Here is a 12,624-nt window from a genome sequence, read left to right as displayed (position 1 = left end):
GCCACTGACTGGACACAGAGCTACAGCAGCAGACTGGGCTTTGGGTATGGAGACAACATACTGCATGCAAGATCCATAAATGGACTACGCTTTCCAACGTACAGGATGCTGTAAAACAGAAACGGATGATATTTTTTTTGTTTCAATCTAGTTTTCTTTCTAGTTTTAGTTCTAGCAATTTGGGGAGCATATCAGAATAATTTATTTTAAATACATGCAAGTCTTGCTCAAATCCTAATAAAAATCAAAGCCAGCATACAAACAAATATCACAGATGTTCAACAATGACCGTAATAGACAATAGATGTGTATGAAAATATTGGGAATTAGGGGAAATTTGAGCTTTAAAGCATGTAAATCGCTACTACTGAAGGTTTGTTTCTCATACAAAACAATGCTCATACTTTGAACTTCAAGTAATTTTATTGACATTCAATAGCAGTAAATGGTGAATAAGACAATAGAGACCACATTTGTATGTGAATAATATCAGTTGCTGATCCTTATGCTTGCTACACACTGTTAGGTGAACCTTTTTAGATGGCATTAACATGTCAGTCCTGGTGTATTTATCAGTTGCATAAAACTGTATCCCTGTAGTGCACTGTATGGCTATTTGTCCTGTTCTATTGCTGGCAGGCTGGTTGCCAGAGGGTGTCATAAGGTGTGTTAATTGATGCAACACTGAGTAAAATACTGAACTGAAACTCATTGTATGCTGCCGAATTCTCAATACCACTTCAGTGTTTATGTCCAATCAAACCAAGCGCCTGAATGACTAACCCTATAAAACAGTGACATAATCTATTGAACACCAAAACACATCAGGGGATATATAAAGGATAAGCATTGTTATTACACTTTAGCCTGCTCAACTTTCCAGTGGTTAGCAGCATTCATAACTTAGTATTGGAGTATGAAACTTCGAAATAGAGCAGCTACTTAATTTGAGTGAAAGCAGTCATTCCTACATACTGGATTAGGATTAGGATGGATTTTTATTAATGACCTTCCTATAACATCTCTGGCTAAATTGCCATAGTATTTATACTGGATAGCAACAAAAATGACAAAGTCTAATAAAGTAAGAGGACACACAGAGGACATTGCTGTGATTATAAAAGAATACAAAATAATTCATAAAAAAAGTACATACAAAATGTAAACAGAAATGCACCAAACACTTGAGTTAGAGCCGGTAAACAGACAGCTCATTTTTGGATCGTGCTTTGGAAGTCATGCGTGTCCTGTTCTACTGTTTTGTTTCTTGGTGGTGCTCAGTCCTGCTCACATCAACAGTTAGAGCCACAGCTACGCGAGGCAAGTGTGGTCAAAGAGAGGCACTGAAAATGTTGTTCTTCAGCTTCTTTCAGTGTCTAGATCCACTGGTCCAGAAATCCTTACTACATGGAATGAGTCATATAACCCTACAATTACTTTTTTCTGAGAGGAAGTACCATGCCTGAAGAACAAGAAGCTCTGTGTCTATGACCAGTTCCTGTGTCTCATACTGTGTGTATACTAAAAAAAAAAAAAAAAAAAAAAAAAAAGGTTAAAATAACGGTTGGGTGCCCTACCCTCCTCCAAAAGTTGTTGCCGTCAGCCCTGATCCAACACCCCCGCATGTCTACCACGCCTGCTCCTGTAGCGCTCGGTCAGCAGAAACTGGCGTTTCTGGTATGACATAGTAGATCGATATCCAGGAGACGGACATCCCTCTATAAGATATATTTCTGTTAATGACCACAAACTAAAAATATTTTTTAAAAGGCTATCTGGAATCGTATCATCCAGAAGTATTTTGGCAGCAAAGAGAGATTAACATCACACCGAACGGCACATTTACAATATCAAGTAGGGTTATAAGTTAAGCATGATACTCCTTCTAGTGGCAATTAACACAGAGCAATCACTCCCAACACCCGCAGAAACATTTCAGTAATTATTTTTACCTCTAATCTCTGCAAAAGTACTTTTTGTCATATAAATGTACTTCCTCACTCATAAAAGGCAAACGTTGGGAGTCTGGAAGTAAACAAAAGAGATAAAGTGAAAAAGTATGCTTGTGCTTCATAATCATAGGGAGGACTAGTTTATAGTGAACTCGCATAACCTACTTGTGATATGAAACTTAGTAGAAGCTATGAGCGCAGCGATACAGAAGAAGTCAGATTTATGCCATGCAAGTTTATTACCTCCGCTGAGGTTGGTTGCTGTTTGTTGGTTGTTTGGTTGGTTTGTTTGTTTGTGAAACTCAGTGGAGGGGTGGAGTATGGGTCAAGGAAAAATCCATTACATTCTGGAGCAGATCAGGGTCGAGGGGTGGATCCAGGAATTTTTTCTCACTTTCTTTAACTTGGTGAGATACGGCATTTGGCCTTGGCGGAGGTCTGCACTGTCTGAATGCCCTTCTAGTTGTTCATATTCACCATGAAAACATCTCACAATATACACAGCTCACACACACACAGACCCAGATTTACTTATAGGCTTCACTTCACATAGTCACTGCATTACCCATTAATCTTGTGTTTCTCCAACAGCAAAATGTCAACCCACATCAGGAATATTCTCATGTAAATTTATAATACGGTGAACTCAAGGGCAATACGCCATCTTAACCAGAATGCCGACCCACTTTCATATTTCACATCCTCACAGATCGCTCTCCCATTTCTGTGCTCAGACGTAGTGTGCTCATGCATCTTTCATGAAGGCCTATGGTGGCTCCTGTTTTGCCATTAGCTCACAAACAAAAGCAAAAATAAAACACATGTGCATCTAGGCTTTGCTGACTAGCTTGATTCTGGGTGCTTATACATCAGTTCACTTCCTCCTTCTGTCCATTCACGACATATATGTCTATATATGACACATAGAGGCCCAAGTCACAGTCTTCTTTTTGGTGACACCAAACCACCAGTGCCAGAATTGATCAATCAGTCACTGACTCACCCGTGGGTCTCCAGACCTGCTGGCCTTGACAATGTGAACTAGCAGCAGAGAGAAACTTCCAGGTTCAGAAATGAACAGTCCTCCCCGGTATGTCAAGTCAAAATATTTGATATAATGTAATATATTACATATATTATAATATAATGAAGGAGGAGGTAGAACCCACAGGTGGAAAGAAGCTTGTAAAGCTCTAGAGTGTCACAAAAGAAAAGAAAACCTACTAACATATTGAACCCCAGCAACTGGAGTGTCTGAACCTGCGCCTCTCCACCACCTCCTCCATCTCCATTTAACAGCAGGAGGTGCGGAGTGCCAGGCTTGCCACCGACCTGATGGCGCTGGCGGTGAGCCGGTGGCAGGCGCCAGCCCCGGAGATGTAGTTGGAGGCTAGGCGCTGCAGCCGCTTGGCCCCGAAGGTGTGGAAGTGGCCGGGCAGCACCTGCTCCACCTGCTCCTGCTCGGCCAGGGCCAACAGGCGCTCGCAGCTGTGCACATAGTCGCCCACGTGGCTGTGGGGCAGCCAGTCGATCATGGCGCCGTCGTAGACCACGTCACCGCTGAACAGCAGCTTGTGCTCCACGTCGTGGAGGCAGATGCTGCCGCGCGAGTGGCCCGGCATGTGCAGCACGCTCAGCTGCCGGTCGCCCAGGTTGATGACGTCACCTGAGGGGGAAAAACAAGGGACAGAGAGACAGAGAGTGGAGAAGAATGAGTAAGGAGGGGATATACAGTACACTTCCTGCAGATGAGAAATTATTCCAGCTGCAATGCAGGTACTGACTCAGAGGAAGTGTATTGACCATCCAGCAAACAGGGGTTGAAGAACTGAACTCCAGCCAACAAAGCTCCCCAAGTGTTGCACCAAATGCTGAGACAGCTTTAAACCATTCGCTCGTAGACTCTGAATAAGTATCAAACCCATTCATAGCCACAATGGTATGCCACAGCCATGATGTTTCCATATGGAACACACCTAAAACACCCTCTCTATGTAACACATAGTGAACAGTCTGATCATTTGACAGGAATGGCAGTAGCAGATGTACTAATCATGAACACGGAAGCTTGTTACAGTTCACCTGGGATGAGGATTAGCAACCAATGCCATAGCAAACACTGGGTTCAATTCTTTATGACAAAAACATGTCTTGTTTTCCATTATGTCTTGAATATCAAACAATCGTGTGGGATGCAGTGTAGAGCCTCACAGTATGTGAACGCCCATACTCTAGCACTATGTGAGATTAGGCAGGGATATTAGGAGGGGCCTTTGCGTGGAAGGAGAGTGTTCTATTAAGATGCCAGCTCCACTCAACAAATGTATAATGTAATCTAACAGGACAGCTCTATGGATGATAAACGGAATTGTATTAAGCCTTATAAGGGTGATAAGGAAACCATTAAGGAATGGGTCTGATTTCGGATAACAAGGGCATAGACCTTGAAGGCAGTTAATTTAACTTGTATCGATCATTTTCTTCATCTTTTGCTTCTGCAACTACAATTAGATTGTACTCCTCGGTCTTACTTGTGTTGGAACCAGTGATTAATAGAATCCACAAGTTCATAGTAGTGTTTTGCCTTCGAACAGCAAAGCGCTACTTGTTACCAGGTACATATTCCCTGCCGTCAACGCAGTATATAGCTTAATGCTAACAATATAATGCTATGGTCAGCTAGCTAGGTAACCACCAAGACCGCCATACCTTCCTGTAATATATGAGTCGGCTGGATAGCCTTCACTCTGTATTGCCTGGCTCTCCATCCGGGCGTGGGGCTCTCAACAATCTCCCTGTCAGACAGCCAGGTCACGGTTTCGAAGTTATCTCCATTAGCAAGCGCGTCGACCTCTGCCTTGTGAACGCCCACCTGTTGAAACTGGTGGAGACCACCCGAATGGTCAAAATGAACGTGTGTTCCGATAGCTAAAATTGGGTTCTTGCGTTGCGAATCGTCGCCCAGGATGCCGGTAGACTTGATGTAGTCCGGCAGGCTCCGCAGTCCCAATCCTGCGTCTATCACCACGTCCTGGTGGGAGCCGCGTATGACCCAAATGTTAGCTCTGTTCCCTGATTGGTAAAATTTCTCCTGTATCCAGAACAGTCCGTCTCCGACAGACTTGTGCGCATACCAGTCGAGTGCAGACATCACAAAACATATGCTTGTCTTAATTATCACCTTATATCCACCTTTGTCACAGAATCATGTGGCAAGCTACGATTTGGCCCAGAGATGGAAATTTGTTATGGCCATCCATATGAAAAGGGTTGTACCTCTACGCTGTAACCGTGAGAGCTGATAGGGTGATATCACGTGACGTAGGTCGAGAAAACGCTATTATTGGTTCACAAAAAAAAGAGTCTCACCCATGCACACCAATGACTCAAGTGCACGAACCACCACCTTTATCGATGATCACTATTACGAACAGCATACAAAATACATGTGTTTGAGCATGCCAAGCCTAGACCAATGACCTGTACATCTAGTGAAATCCTAGTGTGCGTTGTTTCATGGTATTTATTTATTTTAAATAATGTGCACTGGTAGCATAACTTGCTCAGTATGGCCGTGCCTGTTGTATGACAGCTCAAACAACTGTACGAAACACACAATTCGCATCATGGTGCAAATTACAGGGGGGTTTGACTCTCCGTTTAATACTCCAACCCTCCCAAACAAGGAAAAGGTAGGAGTCAAAACATTTACACATTTTTTAACTCTCTTGTACTGTGTTTACTCAGAAGAAAACGTTGACCACTCCCTCAATTGCCATTGCATAATTCGCATGCAACTGCAGTGGTAATGGTAACTGGTAAATGGTGAAAATATTACATTTTAATTATTCTTGAATTTGGCATGCCTTGTTTAAATATCACTGCCAAATATGTATCTTATCAATCTAATTAAACCACACCCAAACTCAGACCTCATACCATACCTATCCTCAAGCATTCTCTTAATTGGAATTGAACGCAGTCGATCGCAATTGAAACTTTAACAAGACCATCCCCTTATATACTCGAGACCTACTCACTTGTGACAGTTACGCGATTTGGGTCAGACATCCGCAGACTACAGTTAGAAGGTAGACGTTTCTACATTCGTCATGTATATAAAACATGTATAGAACTAAATGTAACTAAATTGCACAATTACCGTGACTGCAGACATTGTGAGCGTAACCCTATTGCATTTGAATCACTGTAACACAGAAGTGCTTTTGGGCTTGTCTGAGAGAAAACAACAATGGGGGGGAGAGGCAGAGGAATGGCAGCCTTCTCCTTCAGGGTGGAGAACCTGGGCATCACCAGGGGCAACATGCCAGATGCCAGAGGGGGGCCTAAAGCGCTTTATCCAGTAGGTGTAAGCCGTTGATGTATAACCTCACTTTCGAAATCCCCAAGCATATTTATACACACACACCCCTCCTCTCTTTACATTGTTTGCACCCTTGTGAAGTAGGCTATGGTGTTGTAGTGCATTATAATTACGAATTATACAAGTATAATGGGTAAATTGTCACTGCTGTTGCCACACCATCTTCTAGTAACTTGTAATGATTCAACAGTGTCTTCGCTCCCTCTGCAGATACTGGAGTTCAAACCTGTGCCCCTGGAGCCAAGCCACGGCGATGACTACATGCTGGCCCTGAAACAGGAGATCAGGGGCACTATGCGTCGGTTGCCATGTTATCTGAAGGCTAATGCAGCCAAGTCTGGTGAGCCCATCAAGCCAGTAGACTATTTAATCCAATCACATGGTAACATACCACTTGAACCTCATACCCTGAACAAACTGCAATTTATGTTGATGTAATATAATTACATTTTAAAGTGCAGACATCCAAAAGGTGGATAATGCATTAGGGCTTCCCATCTCAAATAGGATATGCACTCACAAGTGAAGTAAACACTTTTGTCAGCTGATGATGTGTAGAGGTGTGGGTGGATGGTGTTCAGTCTGTGTTAGAGCAGTGGTTCCAAAACTTTTCATGCCACCCCCTTTGATAATGATGGGGGAAAGCGCCACCTCACAACACCATGGTTCAGAGATTGAGACGCTCATATAGCCTAGCCTAGTTTTTAATTAAAGAAACAAATGTCCATTTGTTGCATAGCTTTTCTGTATAGCATTGTTTATAATTTTTTGTATTTTAATTGCTCAGAACTCTTGGTTAAAACTGATCAATTCTGGATCAAATACAGTGTTATTATTGGCTATGTATCGTTCATTCTTTGGATTCTTTAGGCGCATGCCCTTTGTATTGATCATTTCGCTAGCTTTCCATTCTAACATTGGTAAAATGGTAGGCCTTGACCATATTATAGAAGTACAAAGTAGGCTGTAAACTCCTTACCAGATAGGTTTAGTTACAGGCAAATATGCTGCAAGAGCACTGCCATACTTAATTTAACCAGTAGCTGGTTGTTTAGGGTTCTGGTTCTGGTTCTTCGCCGTCGACCCCGCCCCACACTCTGGGAACTACTGCTGTTGGAGGTATATTCATATTTAAACCTGGGCATGACTAAGCTAATTACATTTTTTTTTTTTTTTTTTACAATAACAGGAGTGGAGAAGTATAAGGATAAGTATGCAAATGAATTAAAAAAAAATCAGGAAGAGCAGTGGACACCAGGTAAGACTAATCAAAAAGATGTTTGGTGAAAATCTGACATTAACTTTGGACCACCAAGTATCATTTTATGTTTCCAGATTGGGAGCGCCTCCCAAAAGAGCTGATGCCAAGGAAGAACTTGCCAAAAAAGAAGTCGGGTAAGTGTACAGTTGATATGTGGAAGACCTCTCCATAGCCTGAAATCAAACAGGATAAAAGATTAATGACTCACTTAAGTGTATCCCTTCTTGCAGAATTAAAGAAGAAACCCCCAAAACTGACCAGCCTGGAAAAAGACAGTGTGCTGTCAAGATTAAATGTAAGTGTACTGTGAGGAGTAACATGAATCAATTGTGGGAACTGTTTACATTCTCCTGGTACCACTTTCAGGAGCTGGAGAAGACGGACAACGTAATTGCAGATGAAGAGAAAGAGGAAAAAGAAAAGGAAGAAAAAAAGAAAGCCACTGAAGGTGATGAGGAAGAGGGAGAGGAAATTGAAGGAGAAGAGTTGGAAGACGAAGAACTTGAGGAGGTAGAGGAAGAACTTGTTCAAGTCAGGTTTTTTGCACCAGTGTCTGGTGAACAACCATCCAGATGGAGTCCAACTTACAATGTGATGCAGAGGTTGTGGGGTGATGGTAATTGTCAAGTAAACTTAATTTCATGTATTTCTTTTGAAGGAGAATGACTACATTAACAACTACTTTGAAGATGGTGATGATTTTGGGGCTGGCAGTGATGACAACATTGATGAAGCTACATATTAAAGTCATCCGTCATGGTATATTTGTGGTATAATATGTATGAATGTGCCCTGTAGAGAAAGTGGAGCTGGTTAAATGAATCTGATTTATGTTATAGAATGCTTATGAATAAATACTAAATTGATTGCTGTAACATGACTTCATAATTAAAATAGTTACTTTATTTTCAACCTGTACTTGAGTGAGTCCACAGGAAGAAGGCACATACTGATGCTAATATGTATTTTCATTAAAACGGATCTACATGGAGAGAAAAAAAAAAAAAAAAAATCCTTGAAATTTCAATGTAGACATTTTACATCATTTCAAAAATAAAATAAGAAGACAAAAAGAATATTGTGCATTTCACAACAATGCCATGCCAATATTCTGAAAAGGAAAAACAAATTCCTATGGCAGCCAATAGTTACTCATCCTACGCAACAATACTGATTTTGGAACATATCATTTTTCTTCAATAAATTATGCTTTATTTAAAGTACATCCCTGACAAGAAGACAGTGGCAACACTTTCTGTTCATACACATGGTTTCTGAAAATAAGAAACAACCGTCATACATGTACCCCTAAGGCAAACCACAGAAGTGACTGAAGCAGCTACATGTGAGCTCACTCTTGGAAAATAAAGAACTGTGCAGAAAATTCCCATAGAGTCAATGACCAAATGTAGCTCAACTGCTATTTTTCACCTACGAAAGTGGTTACATCTCTGAATGCAGAAATGCCTCAAAGTATACTCTGGTCCCTATTGGTGAATGTCTCTGCCTCACTACGTATCTCCTCCCTCATGGCCTTGGTTGTCTTTCATTTCAATGGCTGGTTGCACCTGTGAGTCCTGCTGAGGAACATCCTTGTGTCCTGGTTCTCCAACCAAGCCCCCTTTAGGTTCCAAAGTTTTGTGCTGTTGACTCGTGATGATGGGCGCCTGCTTGGTGGCACCATGCGTATTGTTATGATGGCTAACGTCGGCTTTCATCAGAACCTCATAATACAGCAAGTAGAACACGGGTGTGACTATCCCCACTACCAGCATGATGGCCACTGCAGTCCACCAGCGCATTCCCCAGTCTGCCCCATAGTAGGGATCCTTCCTCAGGGGTGGTCTGCGTTCGGGGTCTCCCAGCAGGGGCTGTAGGGGACTGAGGGAGGATACCACCTCGTTCAGGCTGTTTCTGGAGGAGCCTGCGGATTTGACCAGCAGCTCGATGTCCTTGTCCTTTTCCTGCAGGAAGTTGCCCACGCTGTCCGTGGAGGAGGAGGAAGACGCAGAGTCCACTGTCCCGCTGGCAGCTTCCGCAAAGTCTGCTAGGCAGCGGGTAGTTCCTGGGGTGGCAGACTTGTGCGGAGTGGTGCTGTGGGTCTCAGTCAGAACACTGAACCTTTTCACTGGGATTTTTATAGACCTCAATGCAAAAAAGTCCTGCTCTGTGAGAAGGTTGTTGGCCCTTTTGATATCTGCTACCTGAAAGGAAAACATTTTAATTACATTATATTCTCCACTGAGGAACTTAATGTACTCGTACTTTTGTATATGTTCTTTTTGTTATGCCGCAAACCTTTATGTTACGCAGCTGCAAGACAACTTTCCCAAGAGGGACCAAAAAAAGTGACTGTATATGGAAAGCTAACATTACAATTGGTAAATTATATGAATAATTATTTAATGTTCATTAAATGCCTTAGAAAAGATGCATAGAAAGCACTCGTCAGCACTGATAGACACGCACCAAATGACGCCCTTTGAATGCATGAATGGAAGCCAGGTCAATCTAAGTAAACAGTGTGCAAGCATACGCCCATAAGCCAAAATGTTCTAGTTGGAGCTCAGATACCCTAGTGTCTCTTCAGAGAATAGCATGGACTTTGACTACAAGGGAAATCACTGATGACACCAGTTCTTTACTTTTATCTTATCAGTAGTGTACTTTTAGGCTATGCTATCTTAAACCATGTCTTCCTACCAACTTAATAAATGATTAAACCAATTTGGAGGACGATGAGTTAATATTGCTGGGTGATTATGTGTGCAACACCAGTAAACAGACTCACCGAGCAAAAATACTGGAGTGAGATGCTGTTGAGTGTGTCTCCTTCTTTAATGTCCCTGACCAGATAGACTATGTCATCCAGCCTGTCTCTTGAAGTGCTCCGACGCATCCGGTCTCGAGCACGGGAACGCAGCTCGTAGCTCTCCCCGTCCTCCTCCGAGCACTCCGTCTCTGAACCATTCCCAAAGACATACGAGTGCCCTCCAAAGGTGGGCTGCACAGAGGTGGCTGACTGGAAACCATTGTGTTGGTTTTTCCCAGTCATTTTTCACTCTTGGAAAAACAAGAAAAAAAAGATTTGAAATGCATTTCATATTGGAATGCCCCATTCTATGGACATGATGAACTTGTTTGTTTAACTGCATGAAAGCACAGCTGTTGAAATCTGCAGAAGTACCATAATATACACAGAGATTACAATATTAGAAGCTCAATCTGAACTGACCATTTATGAAATTTACAAAAATTCACAGAATTTTTATGAAAATGCTAAGATGGATCTAAATCTAAATGATGTGTTACGGATATCACAGGAAACAAAGTGCCCCGTTGGAGGTGGAGACATTTCAGCGAATTGAGCAAAACCACCACGCCTTATGCACTTCCAAGAACGTCACCTGAGCCAAAGTTAACAGTTGGCTCATCACTTTGTAAGACAGAAGAGCTACTGTCATTCTTTGCCCCTTTTCAGAATTAATTTCTCGCTTGTGTCAACTTTACTCAAATAACACTCAGTTGTACGCATCACGAAACTGTCAAATATATTGTAAAAACGTATTATAACATATTTAATATTTTTTAAATGCTTAATGCAGTTTGGCTACAGCAAGTAAGCTTCTTGCTTGTGTAGGCAAACGTGTTTAGCAATGGAGCCTATAACGTTATCTTTTTTTTCAGCTCCCTTCCACTTGCAGATAACAGATTAACTGTTACATTCTGCTGACAGACCAACGGCAGTTTGTTACATAATGATTCCAGGTTTACTTAGAAGGAATAAAGTTAAACTACTGTAATGCTAAACGCTATTGTACATTTCTTGCTAATCAAAGCTCGAAATTGCAACGAACCAAATGTATGTGGTTCACAGTGATTACGTAGACTAAGGTTACACTGTGCTTAAAGGTGTCTGTGTTGACATATTCGCAAAAGTAACTCAAGTTCAGAAAATTGTTTGGTTTATATGATACCTTATTAGTTTAGCAACCTGGTTACAATCATATTGTCTTGTTTACCCTAACATTAGCTACCTAATGTAACAGGCTAACTAGCTAGCTGGGGAATTAACTGTTCGGTTTTAGTATCGGGCTAAAGTAGTATAATGGCAAATATGACATTGGGAGGAATGGCTATTATGATACGATTATCATCAAAAGCTAACCTTAGTGACAAGACTGAAGTTATGTAACTTTAGCTATCTTGGGAACTGGAAACGTAGCTAACGTTCTCCATAAGATAACGTTAAGTTAGATGATAGCTAACTCATTTATTATACTGACATCAGGTCTGGTTAGCATATATTGCTATGTTTATACTCTCTATATGTGTCCATTAACACTCTACGCGAAGCCTTCCAAATGCGTCTTAGAAATGAAGCTAGAACAATTGGCGAACCTTTACCCGAAAGCAACATTAGCCAACCAGGATGCTAAGCTACGCTGTGCTTTCTCAATTAGGTTAGGACATTTCCTAGCCATATATCTCGCGTTAGCTTTGCTAGCTTGCCAACTAGCTAATGCTTCTTACTTATATTTGTCTTATATCAGTAGAACCACGTCGTTAGAATACCATAACACATTGTTAAGCTGATTAATATTACAACGTGTATATATTAATGACTATGTAAGACCGACAAATCAAACAAAGGTAGCTAATCTTACCAGAAAACATGAAAGGTTCACTCCTTGACCTATGCCATTCTTCCAGAGACAGCAAAACCACTTCTTTTCGTGCACGGTACGTTTGTTTAGAGACGCCACGTCAACAGAATACGGACGTGATGACGTCTCACTTCTACTTTACGAAACGGCTTGAATCAGAGGGATGCGTAAAACCGGTGGGTTAACAGTGACAGTGACGGCCACTTTATCCTCTGTATACTACTGAACCTTTGATGAAAACTTTCAAAAGGAAAATATCAAGCGTTCAGAATTCATAAAATTTAAATCAAAAACAGTGCCAGAGATTTTAAGCCTATTAACAATGAATTAAGTTTGATGTGAGTGGCATATCTCTGAACA

The 12,624-nt window shown here is 41.5% G+C and overlaps 3 protein-coding genes across 4 annotated transcripts; 1 reads left to right on the top strand and 2 right to left on the bottom strand.

Annotated features, from left to right (window-relative positions):
- Positions 1-404: 404 nt before the first annotated feature.
- On the bottom strand, positions 405-5,241 carry mblac2 (metallo-beta-lactamase domain containing 2). Its single transcript, XM_012828630.3, has 2 exons — positions 4,662-5,241; positions 405-3,618 (listed from the first exon to the last, which is right to left on the bottom strand). The coding sequence occupies exons 1-2, from the start codon at positions 5,101-5,103 to the stop codon at positions 3,245-3,247; spliced, it is 816 nt and encodes a 271-aa protein (XP_012684084.1). The 5' UTR covers positions 5,104-5,241; the 3' UTR covers positions 405-3,244.
- A 152-nt stretch (positions 5,242-5,393) lies between these two features.
- Positions 5,394-8,496, top strand: polr3g (polymerase (RNA) III (DNA directed) polypeptide G). Of its 2 annotated transcripts, XM_012828631.3 has the most exons (8): positions 5,900-6,043; positions 6,171-6,315; positions 6,547-6,676; positions 7,526-7,594; positions 7,672-7,731; positions 7,828-7,892; positions 7,964-8,107; positions 8,256-8,496. In XM_012828631.3, the coding sequence occupies exons 2-8, from the start codon at positions 6,205-6,207 to the stop codon at positions 8,340-8,342; spliced, it is 666 nt and encodes a 221-aa protein (XP_012684085.2). In that variant the 5' UTR covers positions 5,900-6,043; positions 6,171-6,204; the 3' UTR covers positions 8,343-8,496. The 2 variants fall into 2 exon arrangements, with proteins under 2 accessions (XP_031426501.1, XP_012684085.2); XM_031570641.2 differs by lacking the exons at positions 5,900-6,043; positions 6,171-6,315 and adding an exon at positions 5,394-5,644.
- lysmd3 (LysM, putative peptidoglycan-binding, domain containing 3) lies at positions 8,479-12,429 on the bottom strand. Its single transcript, XM_012828628.3, has 3 exons — positions 12,265-12,429; positions 10,389-10,660; positions 8,479-9,801 (listed from the first exon to the last, which is right to left on the bottom strand). Exons 2-3 carry the CDS (start codon positions 10,650-10,652, stop codon positions 9,109-9,111), a joined length of 957 nt encoding a protein of 318 aa, XP_012684082.1. The 5' UTR covers positions 10,653-10,660; positions 12,265-12,429; the 3' UTR covers positions 8,479-9,108.
- Between the last annotated feature and the right edge of the window lie 195 nt (positions 12,430-12,624).

Source organism: Clupea harengus, chromosome 7, assembly GCF_900700415.2.
Source record: "Clupea harengus chromosome 7, Ch_v2.0.2, whole genome shotgun sequence".
In the NCBI taxonomy this organism is placed as follows: Eukaryota; Metazoa; Chordata; class Actinopteri; order Clupeiformes; family Clupeidae; genus Clupea; species Clupea harengus.
Note: the sequence above shows the minus strand (reverse complement) of the source record. Positions and strands in the feature narration are given on the sequence as shown.